The following is a 22678-nucleotide window of genomic DNA, read 5'->3' on the forward strand; positions in this document are numbered from 1 at the left end:
CTTTTAGAAGACATCTGAAGGCAGCCCTGTATCAGTAGGTTTTTAATGCTTGATGGTTTACTATGTGTTTATATATATGCTGTAAGCCACCCAGAGTGGCTGGGGAAACACAGCCAGATGGGTGGGGAAGAAGAAGAAGAAGAAGAAGAAGAAGAAGAAGAAGAAGAAGAAGAAGAAGGCATTTGAGGAAGGCCTGCAGAACAAATGGTGAAGGATGTGACTTGAGGAGAATGTGTGTGACTTGAGGTGAGGTATGATTTTGGGGTGTGTCTACATTCAGGCCCCAGACCTGAGGTTCCACCACCTATGATCTATATCAGACTTCCTCAACCTCGGCCCTCCAGATGTTTTGAGATTACAGTTCCCATCATCCCTGACCACTGGTCCTGCTAGCTAGGGATCATGGGAGTTCTAGGCCAAAAAACATCTGGAGGGCCGAGGTTGAGGAAGCCTGATCTATTTCCTGTAACACACAGTTAAGAAATATGGCGGTGGCAAGCACTGGTATTTCTTAATATCTAAGGCAAGAAAAACAAAAATAGACTCACATTATATTTGATATCTGTTCATTGTCATTTACATTTAAACATCAACTACATATAGCATTGAGACCAAATATACAGATTTCCACATGTATATATTTACACACACATTGATCAACATAGTGCACAGTTTAAAGGTATGTTACACTCAAGTGCACAAGTTTAAATATGGCTTTATAAACTAGTAGTAATAACAGTACTAAAATAATGGATACCCCATGTAACTTCAGAAATTAAAAGTAACAAATAGAATCGTTTTTGTCTTCTAACAATGTGTTACTTATTTCTGTAAAACAATGCACAGGGAACAGTTGGGCATTAGCTTGTTGTTCCACACCAGCTACATACATTTCATTCTTTCCCCAATATTTTTGGATACCCCGGTTAGAAAGACTTTTGGAGTTATCAGTGTTTTTAAAAATTAAAATCTGCATATTGTTCTGAACAAAATATTGGAGTCATAATAAATTTGAAAGAGTGCACAGACAAGTAGACTGATCCGTATAAAAAAAATATGCCACAAACCAATGAACCCTTCATCTTTTTAATAAGTGTAAAAACAGTAAAAACAATAGCAACTGAACAGCAACAGCAGCCCAAATCCTGCTAATTACCAGAAAGTCTTGACTTACCAGTGAACATATACAGAACAGGTAACATGGTACTACTCCATCAGGGATCCACTCATTTGTAATATACATATGCTGGACCAGATATAAGATGCAATTTGTGTAGCAAGATGTCTGGAGACAGAATGTGTATATGCAGTACCATGTTAATTTCCCACTCTCGTGTTTATTTCATGCCATCTATGCAATTCCATTGCATAGCCTGCAGTGAAGTTTCCCTTAACCATACATATTATGCAACATGAATGGCAACACCAGTTTCAAGGTCAGATGATACAATGATCATTTGCAAACAGAGAAAAGAAAACTACATGGTAACAAACTCCAGTCATTCTGTTGCAACTAAGCTCCTTTGTGCCTTCATTTGTAGTGTTTTCCATGCCTGCTAAAAACTTGTGCTCAGGCAAACCTACACAAACGTATGATTTCATTATGTATACTTGTCCTCAAATGCAGTTGATCTTAATCTATATTATGATAATTATATGATGGCTACTTGCTTTTAAGGTCTGTTGAACCTATTGGTATTTTCTTATATTTTATACTATCAAGGGGTATTAAGAGGTCTATAAATTGTTAAATAAATGTGCCGCCATTTGCTAAAATATATATTTAACAATGTCCAGGGGCCAGTGTACACTCTCTCTCTTTAGGCCAGGGATGGCTAAGCTGTAGCATTCCAGATGTTGCTGGCTACAACTTACATCAGTCCTAGCCCACATAGCCAATGGTCAGGGAGGATGAGACTCATAGTCCAGAAATATCTGAAGGTTAGTGACCCATGCTTTAGACCAGAATAAGGAAGCTCTGGCTCCTGAGCCAAATCTCGCTTGTCAAGACACCCCCATTTGGCCCACCAGTTTGTATCAGGCAAGTCACATCCACCTATAGCCAACAGCAACCACCCATAGACCACATCACATGTGGCCTTTTTCTCTTCTGAGCTTGAAGAACAGGGCTAATTTATTAATTTACTTCCCCCTCCTTTGCCAAAACAACTTCTGCAGGTAGCACCATATAAGCTGAGCAGTAAGTAACACATGAAACACATTGCATTTCATATCTCCTGCTCAGTACACAATCACAGCACTCATCTTCTAGATGCCAAAATCAAAGAATAGCAAGAGAGGCATATTGTATCACTGACAAAATATCAGCAACAAAAAAACACAAAGGGAAACCCTCCGGCACAAACCTTCAAACCTGTCAAGCCAGAGGTCTGCGCACATTTCCACCACCAAGGCAAAAACAAAACAAAACAAAAACCATTTAAAATCCTGCTTCCTTCCTATCCCAGTCATGTCAACTCTTTTCATCAAAGCCTGGCGCCATAAATATTCTGTCGTCTTCTGAAGGTTATGATCGGGGGGCATAGCAGACTAGCTGGTGCGCACACCCCCAACACACACACACACACACACTAGAGCAGACATTTTTAGGGAAACAAAAGAAAGTATGGCACCTGTTATATACTATCCATTTCAATGTATCAAAACTGAAACATTGACTCATCAGTGAAAGATCTAGCCAGGCCAGCACAACTGGTACTCCACCCAGGCTGAACATGGAGAATGTATTGTGGCCTGCCAATTAGCTGACAACTCCATGCTATGTAGTCCCAGGTACTCCTTAAAGGTCCATGTTCACTTTGGTGAATAATATGTTATGCTTGTATGATCTACTGATTCATTCACCAGCAGAAGATAAATATTCACCTGTAGTGGCCCATCCAATGACAGCCACCTCTTAAATGCTGCACATCTTTCCCTTTTGTCTCTGTGGAGTACAAACAAATCTACAAGCTGGTTGTCAACTAGAGATACAAGTAAGGTATACATTGATACCTCCTGCTTGCATGCCTGGTCTTGCTTTTGTCTGGTACAGCATGTTCCCCCACAATCTGCTACATCTAAGGAAACGAGGACACATGAAATACATGCTGTTGCTCAATCACATTAGTTAACTTTGGGTAAACACCTTCTGCTGAAATTGGCAATATGCTCTTGCTTAGGTCCAAACGCATATCTGCTTCTTGAGATTGTTTTCTATTTGTGGCAGAGGGAAGGGTGAGGAATTGAATGTTAAGGTGGTCATATGCCCACTTGATGTCAAGAGTGCAATGCTCTAATTGGCAGCCTTGGTGGCCCATGAAGAGAGAAGGGAGCCACTTGACAACCACAGCGTTCATTCTGTGCTAACAAAAAAGCAGAAAAATTAAGAGAGGAAGAAGTCATCGGGTGCAATGTAACTTGTACAATTTGACAAACCTAGCTGTCAAATTTCCTGATGAATTTGAATAATCACATTTTTCAAAGAAAACTGCATCTATACAGCAAGCTAATTGATATTTTGCCAAGTAGTCTCTCCAGGTTTGGCTTACCAGATTATTGGATTGCACCCATTACTGTCTCTCAGAGAAACAGCTTTTTAAAAAACTGGCTATTTGTATAAGTGTGGAATACATTTTCCCTTGGAAAGAACAGGGATATCTGAAACCTTATCTTGCATGTATCCCATTTCTGTGTGGTACAGCCTCATCTAACCAAAAAGTAATGTCAAATCAATCTCCTAGCACCACAACTTACAATATGATCTGGCTCTTTAATTTCAATACTTTTTATAGGGTCACAGTCATTGCCAGACATCTTTTGCAAAGGGAGTAACTATATTTCTTCAATAGAAGCAAGAGCTTCAACTATATATCTTAGAAATCAATATACTTATGGTATCCAAAAGGTTTGCGTGTCCATGCATAGTTGCCTTATCCAGTTTAAACTCAAGCAACTCAATTGGCTTCACCAAGGGGGGAACACAGGCTACTTAGCTTCTTCCAAATAACCTGAGTTGTTCCTAAGAAACAAAAGGCATACAATGTGATAAATACATTCACACATTTCGGGGGGGGGGGGAGGTGACAGAAAACCCTGCAGCTAAAAAATATCATGGGTTCCAGACATAACACCATGTCCTTTGTAGCTTCCTTGCAAGGTTTCCAAAGGCTGCTTCTTTGGATAGGCAGAAAGAAGGAAAAGAAACTGCTTAAAAGGTTCAAGTAATTTTTTCCCAGGCAGACAAACAAAGCCGCCTTAGGGTTGTACCCAACAGTATTGCTCAGGTGATGGTAAGGCCTCCAGAATGGAGAGAGAAGCAATTCAACCTCCTTTCTATAACACTCCTCGTGCACTTATCAAAAACTGTGCTAGAAGCTCACCAACCCTATGAAGAAGATATATTACTATCATTATCATCATCAATATTCCAATTAATTTGTTAATCAGCTTCTAAACCAGCATCTCAAGGCGATTTACACAAGAGATCCTTAAAACCAGTTAAAAACACAAAGACAACACATACATTAAACAAGTCTAAAACCCAAACAATGGACACTTGTGGTAAAGACCCATTTATCCAGCTTTGAAACCCCGTTGGAACAAAAAATGTCCTCCACTGTTTCCAGAAAGTGCAGGTAGTAACTTGACAGGAATGCTATTCCACCGAACAGGGGCAGGCACACAAAAAGCCTTGCTTTGAGATACTGCAGAGCAGGCTTCTGTGATCTTGGGAGCTTGCTGAAGAAACTCTCCAGCAGACCACAATGATCTACTGGAAGTGTCTTCTCATGAGGCCAACTGAAGCAGCTGCTTTGGGTGGTGGAATCCTGCCTGGCACTGTCCCCATGGGCGCCCTTGCCCTCTTCTGCCACCAGGGTTGCACAGTGGTGGTTTCTGGTGAGTTCTTGCAAACGTTCTGCAAGATCTAGTCGGAAGCCACCCTGGCAGGTGTGTGACCCCAGTAAGCAGAAGAATGGGAGGGGGTGCCCCTGTCTATTGGGTGTATAAGAGATAAAGCAGTCTCCCAACTAACCTGGACCTGAGCTGAATAGGGACTTATACGTTAGCACCTACACCTCAAATACATTTACGCAATATTAGGAGGGGGTGCAGTGGGAGGCAGAATGACCCAAAATTGCTTCCCTCTCCATTCCACTGATGGGAGTCTTACCATCAACTGAGAAACACAACTGGACACAACCCAAACACAGGTCCAATTATTTTCAAACACATTTGCACCAGTGCAGTGATTTCTCATTCAAGCCATTAAAGAGAAGAATGTACAATCTTTGTATGACCCTATATTCAAAAGAGGAGACACATCATATTGAATACTCTTTCTAAGGGCGTGCCCAAAGTGCTATGATTTTGGAGACCAGAAAGTATGTGGTTGTTTGAGATGTTTTTGTTGCAGGGGTGGAAACCACTGTTATTTCTGTGAAGCACTTCTGTGATTCCCTGTGGTCTGCTGTGGAAAGCGCAACAGTGGGGTGGGGACCTGAAAGCACTCCCCAATTAAAGATTACTTACAGAGCTTGGTTTTATGGATGTTGGTGCATTTTATTGTTGCTGCAAGTTCTTGCTTTGCTTTTTAAGTGTTAACATATCTAGCCATCTATATTTATCCAAGTATAGGTTTCAATAATTTTACATTATCTATATGTCATAGTGTTAAGTTGTTTGAGTGTTAAGTTGTTTTGACACAGAAAAGCAACCAATATATTAATAAATATGAACAAACAGAGCAAATGGAGCCTAGAAGCAGAGTGATCACATGCACCGTCTAGAAAATCCTGCCCCATCCACATTCAGACACTTCCAAGCACCCTCACAAGCCACTAAAAACTTGGCAGAGACAACTCCAGCCCCAGCTGTTCCAGAAGGGGCTCAAAGCACCTTTCAATACCATCGACCATAATGGTATTCTTCTGCTTATCTGCAAATATATTAAGTGGTTTTCAGCACCAGCCACCATGGTACACTTGGGAAGTGATTTGTACTGATGAGGATCTTAAGTTGGACCATTTGTATATGGATTGGAAGCCACACTGGGAGCAGTTAAAATGAAGAAGAGGAAGAGCAGGATATGGGAATAAATACAAATAAAGACATTCAACCCTGTGTTTAGTTGGGTGTCTGGTCCTTTGGAAAGCCACAGAAGTTCAGAGGAGGCCAAGAGGCCAACAAGATTTCCCTAGCTCACAAGACTTAAGGCCTCAGTTGGCATCCATCACCAAATATCATTGTTACAGACAAGGCACAATGAATTTTTGCCGCTGCTACCAACTTCTCTCTCTTTTCAGGCATATTTTGGAACCAGCAAAAGTAAAGCAGAGGCCTTGTTAACCTCCCATCAAACATTCCATAGTGTTTTTGTTTCTCTTTGTAGAAAGGCATCAGCTAAGTGTTGGGACCTTAAAGAGGATAGCCTACGAACATTTTTTTTATGGATAATGAGAGTAGCTACTGTTCTAATAAACTACATTTCAAAGAAGGAATAGGCCACATAGCAACTAAGAAAATTCCAGGAACCAGAAAATTAGAAGATCTGTTATAAGAAAACTAGAAGCACATATTCGTTAGGAGACCAGGCACGCTGGTTCAGTGTATCCCAGTTTATCTCTGGAGGTTTCATATCTTGCTTCCTGTTGCAAGAACACTTGTGTCCTGGCTGAGCAGCTCACTATGAAGATGGATATAATTACATCTGGATATGCATTTGGAGCTGAATCGTATAACTCAAGTTATCTGGCTCAACAGGAACCCCAAAGCACCCAAAAAACGATAAAAATTAGTCTGCAAACTCCAATATACCATCCCTACAGTAGCCCAGTCTGTGTAAGATTGCATTCTCTTTGGGTGGGGAGAAAAGGAGAGAAACCATTTTCTTTCCATCTCCATTAGTTTGCTTATACACTGACAATTGTTTAACATCAAGACCCAAACACTGATGGAGCCACAAGAAGTGGGAGGTGGTTAATAATGGGCAAAAGAGTGGCTTCAAATACATCTTGCTGACAGACAGACTGCTCCAAGCGCAGGGCTCAACTGGAGTCAGAGCTCTGGAAATTCATTTAGGGTTGAATAGGGGAGTATAAATACTTATATATAAAATCCCAGAAGCTGGTGCCCCAAGTGTCTTTCCTTTCGGAATCCTGTCCTGTAATAAAATCAATTGCCTTTGCAAACATTTGCAGCACACCACCATGTTCTGGATGTTAGGTATTTGTGGCATGCTCCACCTAAGAGCTGCTAAAAGCTCTTTGGGAAGATTATTAAGTACTAGCAGAAAGCCTGTTGTTGTGTGTGTAAGGAAGACTTGTATACTGGGAGGACATCAGTGAAGGCTGCAGCACACTGTAGGATCCTAGCTAGTGAGAAACAGACCTCTCACATTCAGAGATGGAGAGGAGAGAAAACCAAGTATTCATTTATGTAGTAGAGAAAGGGTGTGTTGTTGTTTTTTAAGTGTAAAGGAAGGTATTTGGGTGAAGACTAAACCTCTTCTTTTGACCTCCAACAATTCAAGTCCTCAAAAATCAGTTCTGCTTCTCTGTGCATAGCTCACCTCTCCATCTGCATAACCTGAACTTGGCTTCTGCTTCTCAGTCACACAAAAGTGTGATGAAATGTTGGCAGTGGGCTTTATCCATAAGGCTGAAGAGCAAAATTGGTGCACTGACCCCTTAAAAAAAAAAGTTACAATATAAATAAATAAATTGCCAAGCTGATGTGTCAGATGGGAAACAGTTGGTGGGATTTTGAATGCAAAAACAACTACCCCTCATTCTTTTTGTCTCTGTTGGCTGTTTCTCTGTGAAACTGGGGACCAGGTGAATCTTCCCCATACGGGTGCACAGATGAAACGCAGTCACTTGGCACACCCAAACTTATGGAGGACACAGAGGGGCAGGGTGGAGATAATGTTATAATCCCTCACTGTGTTTACTCCATTCAACCATTTCCACAATCTATGTAGAGACGAGAAATGAAGTCCTAATGACCCCTCTTTCCTCCCTCCACCAAGCCTGTCTCTGGGAAGAAATCAGCTCAAACATCAGCCTTTCTCAATACTTCCTTTTGGCCTATGGATAGTTTCTGTATATCATTCCGGAATGTTCTTCTTTAAAAAGGGGGGGTCCCCGTCCCCACACATTACCTTCCTTGTCAACTATACCACCTTGTTAAAGAGAATTAAAAATGGTTTCTCTAGAATCCAGTGGAGTGTTCTAAAAAAAAAAAAAATAAAAATGCTGAAAAGATCCACATGAATGGCATAAAGCAACATTGTCTCACATCACAACCAATTTGGGTCTCTTTAGAACCCGGGCCAATTGGCAGGATTCCCAGGAGGTGGTGGCATTTCTGATAAAAGATGGAGAAGCGTTTTGTAGACACATCACTTGCATTGTTCATGATCTGTGTAGTCATCCATGTCCACATCAGAATCGAAGAGGGAATGTCCCGTGTAATCGGTGTCAGGTGTTCGCGAAAAACTATTCTCGGTTCCCTCATCGTCAAATGTTTCTGTCCTTGAGTAAAAACTGAAGTCCTGCAACGGTTGAGTCTTACTTGCTTCACTGCTTTCTTCTGACTCATACAGAGTGTTGTCATCATCATGGTGCCATTCTGGCCAAAATTTCCTCCTTATTCTCTCACAGTACATAGCAAGGTTAATCAGTTCTCCTAAGAAAACACAGGGAGGGGAGGAAATAGCATTATATGATTACCCAACTACAAAGCCTTTAAACGTAGTAATAATATTATTATTTTTCATTGAGAAAATACAATTCATTTTATTTTTATAATGCATAACTCACTTTTCACTACCTCCTGAAATAAAACTAGGTTTAACTAGGTGTCTGAAATTCAGCAGGGATGGGGCTTATGAGAGGGAGTGCCACAGAGTTGAACCTGCAACACTGAAGGGAAGGCTTCTCATCATGCGTCTGGTCCATAGGGAACCACTATTAGTGGTCCTCCAGTTAATATCAGTGAGCAAAACGGGATGTACAGCCTTAAGGCAGTCCTAAAGTTATTCCAGGCCTAAGTTATTCATGTGCACTAGTACAAGAACTTTGAATCTGGCCTGGTAGCAGATGGGAAGCTAGTGCAGATTTTTTAATACTTGTGTCTAGCCCTGGCATTCTGCATTACCTGAAGTCTCCAGACCACACCCAAGGGCAGACCCACATAGAGAATGTTGCAGAAATCAAGTCTTGAGGTTACCAATGCATGTACAAGAGTGGTCAGGTTGTTTGTCAGATGGCTGTTGTGGTTGCTCAAGAGTAAGCAGGCAGGACTCCAACCTGTCTTTTACAGGCTTTATTTTGGTGCAAACCAGTGGCGTAGTGTGGGGGTGCAGGGGGGGGCCGGCCGCACCGGGCGCAACATCTGGGGTTAGGGCAAATCCACGGGTTAGGGGGCGCAAATCCACGGGTTAGGGGGCGCAAATTACTTGCCTTGCCCCGGGTGCTGACAACCCACGCTACGCCACTGGTGCAAACTATTTACAGTGAAGAGCGTCATAAGTTCATGTCTGGCTCAATCGCTAGCAGAATTTGGGAGTGGTCTTTCTTTGTATCTCCCCCAACATAAAAGTTTCGTTACCCCCAACCTTCTCCGCCCCTGTCTGCTCTTCAGACTACTGCGCAGGATGGGCGATGGCAAGGGCGTGCTTCCCTCCTCTCCGGCTTGCTCAGGAGTGGTGTTAAGGCTCCCACTAGCACCTCTTCCCCACTGGAGGTGGGGCTTTCCTCCTCCTCGGAAAAGGACCTGCTTTCCTTCTATTTCTCACCTCTGAGCCGATGGCAGTTCCCTGACATTGTTGTTATATATTTATTTATACCTCATGTTGTTCTTGTTTTCCTGACAGGACTCAAGGCAGTTTACAGTTAAAAATAAGGACCACGAAAAATGTAAATATATATATTTTTAAATATTGTTTAATTTAAAAAGGGACCCTTGTGGTCCTTTCCATCTCTATGATTCTATAAGGCATCTCCCTATGATAACTTGCTGATTTCTTTTAGAAGAAGGGTATTTTTCATATACAACCAATTTGCTTCACAATCTTGTGGCTACATCTCAAAGTACCATTCCTATTTGTTCATACTTTAGAACACATTTTATTGACTTGTTCACTGTTATATGTAACAGCAGCCATTATCTAGAAGAGAAAAATGATATATGTTCTGAGGACAACATGGGACAAAATGAAGCCTAACAAACTGCAGTGGATGAATGCTTTCCCCTATAGCCTGTTTTTAGAACTCTAATAGACATAGGTAATGTGCAACCTTGTACCACCAGGTGGCAGGGTTGTCTGAGAAAAACTTGCCTTTCTTCATCAGGATTCTACAAGAAAATATTCTGTAGAACAATATTTTTCACATACATAAACATAACGTATCTTCTGGCGGTTCCCTCATTGTGAGAAGTCAAGTTACAGGGAACCAGGCAGAGGGCCTTCTCAGTTGTGGCGCCTGCCCTGTGGAACGCCCTCCCATCAGATGTCAAAAAATAAACAACTACAGTGGTACCTCGGGTTAAGAACTTAATTCATTCTGGAGGTCCATTCTTAACCTGAAACTGTTCTTAACCTGAGGTACCACTTTAGCTAATGGGGCCTTCTGCTGCCGCCGCGCCGCCAGGGCACGATTTCTGTTCTCATCCTGAAGCAAAGTTCTTAACCCGAGGTACTATTTCTGGGTTAGCGGAGTCTGTAACCTGAAGAGTCTGTAACCTGAAGCATCTGTAACCCGAGGTACCACTGTATCTGACTTTTAGAAGACACCAGAAGGCAGCCCTGTTTAGGGAAGTTTTGAATGACTGAGATTTTAATGTATTTTTAATCTTTTGTTGGAAGCTGCCCAGAGTGGCTAGAGAAACCCAGCCAAAAGCAGCTTTGGCCACCCTGAGAAATGAGAATTTGAGAGGGGCAGTGCGACCCTGTTGATTCTCCTTGATCTGTCAGCCATTGATCACCATAACGTCCTGGAACACTTCAGGGAGTTGGGGGTACCATTTTATAGTGGTTTCTTTTCTACTTCTGGGGTCAGTTCCAGATAGTAGCATTAGGTAATATTGGGAGACTATACCTCAGCCCTCCGGCAGCTAATCTGTGGGGTACGAAAGGGTACACAATGCTATTTAATATCTATATGAAGCCACTGGAGGCAGTCATGGGGAGACCTAGAGCAAGGTGTCACCAGCACACTGAGGATGCCCAGGTCTATTTCACTGTAGCATCTGAATCAGGAGAGGTTGCGCATGGCTAAACTTGCGCCTGCCTAGATGCAGTCATGGACTGGATGAGAGGTAATGAACTGAAACTTAAATCAAGATGCTAGGATCAAACAGCAGAGACACAGCTGGCCTCAATCAGAAGTCAGGCATTTAATATCACCAGTCTGATGCTCTTCTACCAGAGATTTGGCAGGTATCCTTGCTTTTTACTTTCAGACATCACTTGAAGACCATTTTATGCCTACAGACCTATGCAGTTGTTTACTCAAGGAAATTTTAGCCTGACATTTACAGATTGTTCTCTATTGTCTTTATAGTTTGTTTGCTTTTTATGTTGCCATTCATCATCCAGATGTTTTGTGAGAGAGTGATATATATTAGTTTGACATTTAAAACTCTGATCTTAGACCATAGGTTTTGCCTGAAGTCAGAAGTCCCATGTACACTTAGCCCCTTCAGCAAAGAACTATGCCTCCTGGCTCCACCTTCCTGACAGGGTTCACCATCCCAGCTCTACCTTCTGACTTCCCTGTCTTGGTCAAAAATCTGAAGGGTGAGCTAACTGCAGTCACTTAGCTTGGATAGCTCAGTTGGTTAGAGCATGTTGCTAATGGCAAGGTTGCAAGTTTGATCCTCATATGGGGCAGTTGCAAATTCCTGAATTGCATGAATAGGCCTTGGATCAGATTGCAAACAGGTCCTTTCCATTCACTATCAGACAATGCCTTCAAATCCATAATGCAGGAATTAAAGAAGCCCCTACCTTTAATTAGTCTCTCCGGCCTAGTTCCTGGCAGCGTCCACATTGCCTGTGCTAGATGTCCAAAGACTGTAGCATCTAAAGTGGAAAGTTTGGGCCCCATGATGTACTTCTTGTCACCTACAAAACAAAGCCAAAAGCATTTCTTTCTTTTTTTAAGCCTGTGGGTATTTATTTATTTCTCCCCTCCCAACTCACATACTGGTGACATCCTGCTATTATCTTCAAAGCATTAAGCTCAGCAGTTGAGCTTTTAAATCACAAATCACCAGGCACAAATTTCAATGATTGTAGAATGGCATTGCCATGTCACTGCAGGGGTATTTCAGCCAATTAATGCATCAAAAGGAAGAGTGTGTTAGTGTTCATACTGTATATAAGCCTGCATTTGAGGACTACTGCAATATGACCAAGGAGTTTTGTGCGTTAGCAGTGATAGACAATTTTCCCCAAATAATAAGATAAGCCCACAGTGCTCATTTAGCACAGGGGTGGGGGGCCTCAGCTACTACACAAGCAGCCTATTACACAAAGGCAAGAGTCAGCCTATTACACAAAGGCAAGACCCATTGCTCTCTCCACTTCTTGCCTCTGGCCCCAGGGGTGTAGGGCTTCTCGCCAGTGCCCAGGGCAGATGCGGAGTGTGCTTGTTCAGCCCTCACCTTGGACCCCACCAGGCAGGCACCCCCCAGCCCCTACCACCAACAGGCAAGCGCTTGGGTGCTGGATGAGACACATGGAGGGTTATCTTCACCCTTCGTGCTCTCCAGCCCCCACCACCGGCAGGGCACAACAGGAATCTCTGTAAGTGCACCTGGTTTGTGCCCCCCTATTGTGCGCCTGGGGCACCAGCCCCCCCACTACACCACTGCCTGGCCTTCATGCCATAGGCATCTGGCCTCCAAAAGGTTGCCCCCAGAGAATTGTGATGTTGGGGCCGACAAAGGTTCCATACCCCCTGAATCAGAGTCATCATTGCAGAGGCAAATGAGGATGCTCATTCGCAAGGGAACTCTATGTGTGCATTACTGTGGAGTGGAAATGTGTGCAGTAATTTTAGGTGATCCATAGTGCCGGTATATTTAATTATTGTAGAGAATTTGAATGAATCATGGTGCATTCCCGAAAACATGTCTGCATCCTAGAATGCTGAGCCAAGTCTTCAATGACACCAGCTCTGCAGGTTTCCTTTCAACACAAAATTACTCTTACGCAGAATCAGAGTTGAATAGCCAAGACTGTGCATAATGAGAAATTAATCTCTAAAATCAACACAACTAAATAAAATGTAAGTTGGCATATGAAAGCATCTCACACGGAGGCTGAATTTCTGAAGCATGTGCAATTTGGATTGTGGGGGAGATGATTTAACACATTCATGAGGCATATACCTAAACTATGCATAAGATGAAAGTGGTTGGAGTAGTCTATCAAAACAAGTGATAATGCATTTTCAATATAATGTAATGAAAGGCACTGTACATTACCCAGAAGACCCGCCAGAGAGCGCATGTCTTTCTCCATCAGCTTGTAGATCTCTTCCTCAGAGAAGCGGCCGATGCCATGGCCGTACATTTCCCGCTTCACTATTCCTTTCGTTATATGGCAGAGAATCCACTTCAGCAGGTCACTAAAAGGACCAGCAAAGGAAAGCATCTTCTGAGTCTCATGGAGATTGTCCACCCACTGGCAATATGCTAAGGTCCTAGAAAGTGGTGGGGGGGGGGGAAACATTTATAGCTGTGGAGGAACACAAACACACTTCTCTCGACCAACCCAAAACGGAAGATGATAAACACGTATAATAGGAAGAACAGGCTTCACTGAGGCAGTAGATTCCCCAAACTTCTTTTGTGCTACACTGAAACAGAGAAAAGCTGCTTCGGGGTGGGGGAGAGCACAATTTCACCACCAGCTAGATCTACTATGAAGAGAAGGATGACAGTATAATTATCAAACGTCTTTCAAACTCTTATTTTTAAAATTTTTACTACTAATAATAATCTACTACTTTTAAAAAGTAGTCGATTATTAGTAGTAATAATCACACACACACACACACACACACACACACGGGCTTCCACTTCAGTAATACTGTATTTAAAACATTTTTACACCTTCCTTTCCACAAAATGCCCATAATTATCTTGAAAGAATCAAGTTTTTCTGAAGCTTAGGTATGAGCAATTGGCTAGTGCTCCCACAGACTAGTATCTCAGGTGCTTTTGCTTTTCCATACATGGCGTGGCTTACTCTTTTGAGGCCTCTGGAGCTATTTGCCGGACATCCATCTTATGCAATGTACCTTCTCTCTGCAGTGGCATATTGTGATTTGGAAAGACCGTCTTGTGGGTTGGTGTATGAGCGACCCTACCTCCCAGCAGGAAGTTGAACCAGGTGGCATTTTGGATCCATCTAACCCTTCAACTTAGGCGATGATGATGCCAGTAATTACAAAGTAGTGACTGCAGACATTTTTGAAACAAAGGACTGCCTTGTGGATTAATAATAATGTTCTATAGCAATGCTTGTTTGAGTGTGAAAGCCACGTTTAATGGGACTGTTAATTACCTCTCTCAGCGACACTTGAATATTCCCCTTTCAAGAGGACTGCATGCAGCTGGAACCAGAGATGCACTTGTCAACACAGTATATTAACAGAGACTTCCAAAAGCTAAACATGCAAGGAAGCTACCAAGACAGGCTTTGCGCTTGCGTGTCCCATACCCACCCCTCGCCTCTTCCTCAGGACTATTCCGAGTAGCAGAGCAAATCACAACTTTAAAAGAGCAAGAGATCAACAATGCTCTCAAAGCTAGGCGCAGTAGTTTTTCAGCAAGGTTCAGAATGAAATATTTATAAACCCAGAAATACTTTCTAAGTGGTGTCAATTCAGGTCGCTTACCCTACAGAGCCTGTCTACCGGCTCTCTTCCTTTGCCTCCTCATGCTGGCTTTTGAACAAAGTTGAGCTTCACCATTACCCTAATGCAGCTTTTACCAACCAAATGCCCTCTAGATATTCTGGACCACAAGCCCCACCAGTGTAGGAGCACAGGAAGCTGCCTTAAACTGAGCCAGAGCATTTAGCTCAGTACTGTCTTATAACGGCCATCAGCAGGTGCCCAGGATTTCAGGCAGTTGTTTCTCCCAGCCCTACCTGGAGACCTTGGGGACAAAACCTGGGAGCTTCTGCATGCAAAGACTACACTGACTGGGACTGATGGGAGTTGTCATCCAAAACATCTGGAAGGCACCAGATTGGTGAAGCTTTCCCTAAAATGACAGAGGGTGGCCTCAGGTGACCCCGCTGTGGGGGGGGGAGGAAGCTTTCCAGTTAGATCACACAAACAAACTTGGTCCCCTACCCTGAAAATATGCCAAGTATGCCAGCAAGGTGCTTTTAGCACACAGTTCTCACTTCAACCAGCTGGCTTTGGGAAGTTCCAAGTGCCTATAAAGCTCAAAGAAAACAGAACTGCCAGGGGCTCCCTAGTAACATTGACAGAAATCATTCAACACTATGCAGAAATTGATCAAGGAGAAGAAATTGCCAAGGAGATGAAGAATTACACAACTTTTAGAAGACATCCCTGTATTGAGAGGTTTTTAATATTTGAAGCTTTGTTCTGTTTTTAGTGTTCTGTTAGGAGCCATCCAGAGTGGCTGGGGAAACCCAGCTAGATGGGTGGGGTATAAATATTATTATTGTTATTTAATGCTTTATGTTTTCATTATGTTTTTAGATATGCTGCAAGCTGCCCAGAGTGGCTGCAGAAACCCAGCCAGATGGGTTGTTGTTGTTGTCGTCATTATCCATATTCTTTTTAAAAAAACAGATACACACAGAATGAGCAAAACAAATGCCATTTTAGGTCTTATATACAAAGGTCTTGTATGAGTACCCATCTGCAACATGTGCAAGAGAGCCATGCCTGGGCATCTTCTTCAGAGCCCCAGATAGCAGCCCTGAAATCACTGCTAGTGCTTCTCAGCTCCCACACCAGGTGTTCTGTGACCAGGAGTGCTTCCAGACTGTCACTACTTTGGGGGGGGGCGGGGTATTCAGTCACCTAGGGGCAAATTCAGGTTGCACAATGACAGTTGCTTAGGAGGTTGTTGGTGCAACAACTAGCTTCCCCAAAAGATTAAACTTTTTTGAAATGCAGAACGCAATAGGACGATGGGATAACACTTGCTTTGATGTGACATCATCTAACCTGCCTGCGAGCAAGATAGACTGAATGCACATTCAATAGCCAATGTTGCCTAATCTCCCTGAATGCAAATCTGAAATGTTCAGCATACATTACTGTTTTTTTCATGCCTTCTATAGATTAAGATGCATTGTTCAACGATGACATGTTTATTATATTTATTTCTCTCCCCTCCCTGATTGTTTGGGTTCTTTTGTTTAGTATTTAGTTTTGGATATACTTTTACAATATCACAAGCTATTCTGCAGTCAATGTGTATGTGTACATGCTGAAATATGAAAAACCTTCCAAAAATATTTGTTTGCTTGTTTTAAGTGTGGAATGACACATCATCATCTAACCTCCCCACAACCAAAACTGAATGCATGCTCATTCAATAGCCAACACCGCCTAATCTCCCTGCAAAGAAATCAGGGTGAATTTGCATTGGGAAGCACTCTGGGTTGCCAGAGCTCAGCTGCAGAAGCTGAGTTGGGGAGAGTTGAAAAGGAGGAGGAGGAGGAGGAGGGAAAAAAAGAGAGTCACGCCAGCACAGCAAAAGTCTTTTGTGGATCCAACCCTTAATTATTTATCAAGCTAAACTACTTGCTGAAATGGAACAAGAGAGAGACGACATCAATAGCAGTACTTTAAAGGAAATAACAAAGCAGTGGTTGAAGAGGAATGCAATGGAAGGGAGGAACCCTCCCAGCTTCATCTCCTCTGTCCTGCACCTTTATCGCTGAGAAGGAAAAACCAAGAACTAGAATTTTAATCATTTCAATCCCCCAGCATCTCCAGACAGGTCTGGGAATGTCCTCTGTCTGAAACCCTGCCAGTCGGTGTAGACAAAATTGAGCCAGATGGACCAATGATCTGATTCAGTATAAGGCTGCTTCCAATATTTCTAGTAACAGATAACAGTGGGTGCCTATTTTTGAGGGTGCTCTTGGACCTTTCTTTCCCGACAGGCAACATTCCATCAGGAATTCTTCCTTGTATACAATGAGTATATGGGGTAAGCAGGCATTGATGCTAATGATGACAGTGGCAACTATGAAGGAGCTCAAAGCACCTTGGACTGCAATCTATAGGGACTGCAATCCCATCCAGGCAGCTTACAGGGCCAGAACCCATTTGACTTCAGAAATGCACTGTCTGCCTTCGACACATGCTCCTTGCATCTCCAAGCACATTGCCATTGTATGGTGTCAGCTGCTTTGAAATGGCCCCAAACCATACAGAATCTTTGGGGAAATTTCTTGAAATTTGGGAGGCTTTGCAGGCATATCTAGATGGTACAATTCTAAAGTAAATGTACTGAAGTGGACAAGTTGAATAACATGAATTGAATGTAAAATATAATATGGGGTAGCATAAGTTAATTCAGAAAATGGCTTAAAACAGGCTGCTGCGTGAAGAATCCTGCCTTTGATTAGGGAGGTGAAGCAGCTGGCTTTTACTGACTTATTATGGAAGCAAACATTGAATGTCTAAGAACATGAAATCTCTCTATGGCATTCTAACTGTGCTTTTTCCATTATCATAAATCCTCCAAGTCAGTGTTGTTCTCCCTGGGGTGCATGGGAGGCATTTGTTGACTTGATGAGTCAACAACAAGAAAATAAACCTAGGTGCAAGGAAATGGAAGTAGATGCGACTGTGTATTTTCAGCCACCTTTATTATCTGTATTTCAATTTTGGATAATCCCTTCATTTTGTTCCTTCCTACTTGTTGCCTTATAACTGATTGATTAGACTGAAAGCCTTAGGAGGCCAGAAGACCACTTTGGGCAACAGCTGTAGCCCTTGGGAAAGGGCAGGTTTGCCATCAAAATTAAAGAGAGATGAACAGAGGCTGCAGCCCTATATTTCTATGCAGACATAGATATTGCCAGGCTCCTTCAAAGTTGATGAGCATTGCCATTCAAATGGTGTGTGCACCACATCTTGTGATCAATTATGTGGGGCAGGACTTACCTGCCCCATCCCAAATGTTTTATTCAGGTTGGCACCCCTGATGTGCAAAGTTTATGCAAATCTGTGCCCTCTTGTCTTTTGGGGTGAATGGAATCTTTTCGGGTGGCGTGAGTAAGCAGAAAAACAATGCTAATACAACTAGAAGAAAGAAAAGAGAATTGGGTCTAACAAGTGTGCTACCACATCTGAAATCATCAGAGAGCATCTAATATCCATGGCAACTTACCAGTAAAAGTGCTCCTCCACCATTTTTGTAACAGCTCTAGAAACAGCTCTTTCATGTGGGCCAAGATGTTTGTTTAAATTGACTCCAAGCTTCTCTTCCAGAAAATCAATAATGAATTCTGTGCCGGACACTTTTTTGCAATTGTATTCAATCCACGGCATTTTCCCTTGAGGGGAAAGTTTTCCATCAAAGTAGTTCTAAGAAAAGAAGTACCAAAACAAAAACAGGGGGAGAAATCAAACACACATTTAAAAAATAATAATAATAACACAACAATCACAAATCAGTAATTCAGACTCTATTGCTAAGTCAACAACAAACCAACAGGTCACAACCAAGCATTATGTCTGCTCCCGAATGAATGGTGAGGTGTTTTATCTACCTTTTATGCTTTCATTCTCTGCCCGCAGGAAAATTTGCTGCAGGGGGACTCTCAAGTGTAGCTTGAGCTGAGCAACAGAGAAGGACAACAAGAGCAGACAGGGATGTGTGACTGGGCAGAAGAAATCACAGATGCCTCATTTCTAGAGTCAGAAACATGCTTTAAAGGTAAATTTGGCACCTCTCTATTCCAAACTGTAATGCGTTCATCTCCTGAACCAGCCTACATTTTTGGACATTTCTAGACCAAAACTAGGTAACAGACAAAATTGCAAAAAGTGAGATAACCCTCAGCTGGATTTTTCAGACTCAGTGTGGGTGCATTTGAAACTCTACCACCAACTTTAATCCCTTGGCAAGTCCAATAAAGACAGATGGCTAGACTGAGGGTGGAAGGATTCAATTGCAACCCATATCTAGCCCTTATTCTTTCAAGTGTTCCAATATGGGTAACCAATTCTTTCTGCATGTCAAACACCTGCCTTCCCATTCCCATTTGAATATGGCTCACTACAAGAAGGTGGCAGAGGGTTAAAGGCAGGTGAAACAGCAAAGGAAGAACAAGAAAGGCAGGCAACATACAGAGCCCATCAAGTAGTTAATAATGGTGATGACATGATAGATAGATAGATAGATAGATAGATAGATAGATGATAGGCAAGCATAACACCCAGTGATGTTGGGTAGAAAAAATGAAAAATGTTTGGTGGGAATTTTCCAAGATGGATTTTTTTTTTCAAATTATGTTTTTTAAAACAAAAAAAACCCCTCTGCTGCTACATTTTTATGTAAATCATTCTCTACTTTTAGAAATCCATTGCTTCACAAATTTAATTAGTAACATAATGAACCAACATAATGCTAGTCAAATTGAGCAATTGGAATGGAGACAAAACCAGTCAAATCTAAAATCAAAGCTGCAATTAACTTCTTCTCATGAGTCTAATCCTAGAAAGCACATTCATGAGAACAGTTCTTCAGGCCTGCTATGTTTTGATTGCCTTCATTTCTCCCACCCCCTTAATATCTAAACAACATAAGCAAAGAGTGTGCAATCGAGTCATTATATTATATCTCACCTTCCCTTCCAGCAACACTACATGTTTCTCCTCTCCCTCTCACTATCATATATTTACAAGTACTCAAAAAAACAACAACCCACCTTTACATGGGCATTATTTTTAACAAATTAGCATTTAAACCATATGAAGTGTTTTATTGATCCCCTAATCAAATATAACAATTCTACTTTTAGTTACATGGGAAATAAAGTCAAATAAACCTGCTAAAAGACATCAAATCTGTGGAGGGTAGCAGAAAAAATAAATAAATTTGGGGGTGGGGAGTCCAGTTCAAAATGGGCTGTAAAATTCACATGGCTAATAACAGCAGTCTTTTGTTACAACCCTTTGCCAATATGCCAAAACAATATGGTTTCTATGTTCTTGTCACATGTAGCAGTGGGAATGACACAAGCCTGGCGCATGTGCATGGCACCATTAGGCGGGCAGGTTCCAGCAGGCCGTGCAAGAGAGGGAACCTCTTCTACACATGTATGGACCTCACCGAGTTAAGACAACAGTCAGCTCCCAATCTACTGAAAGTGCCACAATAATAAAAGCTTCTGCCTCAGTCTGTTACTTGACAAAAATAGCGAGGGATGTGAAAAGACAAACTTCAGTATAATCAGGATATACCCAAGAAATAATTGCTTTTTAACAGCAGTTGCTTTCCCTTCCACATGGAATTGCAAATGCCAGGTACAAAATGTATTAACACCACCAGGCAGGTGTTCAGGCGGTCCCTAAGCAAATCTGAACAACTCCCTCTATTTCCAGTGTACAGAGGCAAGTGACAGTGCTTACGTAGCCAAAATCGCATCACCCACTTACAAGAGAGAAGTAGCAGCAGACTCAGGGGAAACATCCCCCACTTCCAGGTTTTCAGAAGGTGGGGGGAACTAAAGAATGGGGATACAGACACCCTGGAAAGAGCATTCTCAATTACCATGAAATGCTGGGTCTCTTTGACGGAGGCAGAAGGGAATATCTGGGGGCAGCATGGCTCATGGGCACCACAAGATTAAACAGGAGTACTCCAAACAGCAAAATTATGTGGCAGATCCCACTGTGATTCTGCATGTTTTAAAGCAAACTTAGGGGTAGTAGTTCAGTGGTAGAGAATATGCTGTGCATGTAAAATGTCCCAAGTTCAGTCCCCAGCTATGGCTGGGAAGAATCTCCTGGCTGAAATTCTGGAAAGCCACTGCCTGCCAGTGGCAACAATATTGGGCTAGATGAACTAATGGTCTGACTTGTTCCTATGTTCATCTGCTTCCTAAAGAGAGATATTCTACTCTAGAAAGGCTCTTCTGACCTGGTCCCCCTGGGCTGTTCCACTTGTCTTCATGAAAATGCAATCCAGATGCATATTGCTCTCTTGGACTTCGGGTTGTTCATTGGATAAGGTAAGGAATGTGTGAGATAGCTATGCAGCCTTGCACTCATATGGCTGTTACTTTCTTAGCAAGGGGTAGCGGAGTCTTCATCTCTGTGAATTTTGGAAGCAGCAAGAACCGTGAAGAGTCAGAAAAACACAAAAGAGTATGTATGTGTGTGAGTGTGAGTGTGTGTGTGTGTGTGTGTGTGTGTAAATAGTAGAGATAGACTGAACTTCGGTGTTAAGCTATGGTTTTTTTAAATCAGAATTGTTATTTTTATGGACACACCTAATATATTTATCTATCTATTAAAAGTAACATGTTCAATCAAGTAAATGTCACCTTAATCAGAAGGCAACCCTAAGAATAATTGATTAAAGAAGGAGGCAATCACATGGTACAGAACTCTGGCATGACTGTACTACATTATTTATATACAAGGATCATTTTTTGAAAGCAGTCCCACCCACAAACCTGTCTACTACACACATGTCAAAACTTACATGTAAAGAGTTATGTGTTCCCATGTTTAAGCTTTCCACCAAGAGTGCAAAATGGGAGAGTTTTCCAACAAGCTGCCTAAAAACTTGCATTATGAGGTGGTACTGTTCTGCAATGACTGTACCACGGGACTCTTTTCTCATTAGAACAGACCAATACACCTATCCTCTAGGTGAGGCATATGGTCCTAAAATAGGTGGCATCATGCGCCTGTAAGTAGCCAAAGTAACATAACATGCACAAGTTTACCTGGTAGGGCAAATCAGCCATCCTTAAGTAAGTCTCCATTTTCAAACAGAAAGGAGATAAACTCGGAATACCATTGTTTGGCCTTGAAAACTGATGCAGTATAATAGCATCTTTTGAATCAACCTCTTGCTCTTTCCTATAAGCAAAACAAGCGAGTAAGTTTTACAAAACAGAATCCATCATGCGTCATACAGCATCAATATGTCAAACTTGCAAAGCACAATGCAACTGCTGAGGCAAACTTTCCTTATGTCATTCAATAGGCTGCCACCATTTTGTATTCATTAAGCTTTAAGTCACTAAGAAGCACTTTGGACTGCAAGGGCAAAATAAGCCAAGTCAAGATGATTCAATATTCAGAATATCTAAAACCTTCCACAGTTAAATTCATAGACACACAAATGACCATATTCATAGTTATGATGAAAGCGTTACATGTAGGGATGCCATCTTGTCCAGAAACTGCCTTGATAGCAAACATAAGCCTTGATTTATTATTAGTTCATATCTAATGCTGCTGAGTATTACTTTAAAATCATCAGGACATTATGCTATACTAAAATTAGCATGGTAGTTGTAGCACGTTGTAGGAGAAGATACCATATAGCCATGGACCCAAAGTACTTGGCAAAAGCCTTTGAAGTTAGAATGTTGAGAAGTCCCTTTTTTTTCTTTTGAAGCAAGCTTATAGTCCTC

The 22678-nt window shown here is 42.0% G+C and overlaps 1 protein-coding gene across 3 annotated transcripts in view; it reads right to left on the reverse strand.

The window, feature by feature from the left end:
• Positions 1-549: 549 nt before the first annotated feature.
• Positions 550-22678, reverse strand: part of FAXC (failed axon connections homolog, metaxin like GST domain containing) — a 29653-nt gene continuing 7524 nt past the window's right edge. For all 3 annotated transcript variants that reach the window (XM_083606175.1, XM_083606173.1, XM_083606174.1), the window contains 5 exons: positions 21983-22118; positions 18412-18608; positions 13498-13715; positions 12014-12130; positions 550-8688 (listed from right to left, as the gene is read on the reverse strand). In XM_083606175.1, the coding sequence (XP_083462301.1) occupies positions 8402-8688; positions 12014-12130; positions 13498-13715; positions 18412-18608; positions 21983-22118 (955 nt within the window). In that variant the 3' untranslated portion in view covers positions 550-8401. The remainder of the gene's footprint in view (positions 8689-12013; positions 12131-13497; positions 13716-18411; positions 18609-21982; positions 22119-22678) is intronic.

Source organism: Podarcis filfolensis (genome assembly GCF_964270895.1).
Source record: "Podarcis filfolensis genome assembly, chromosome: 3".
NCBI classification, from domain to species: domain Eukaryota; kingdom Metazoa; phylum Chordata; class Lepidosauria; order Squamata; family Lacertidae; genus Podarcis; species Podarcis filfolensis.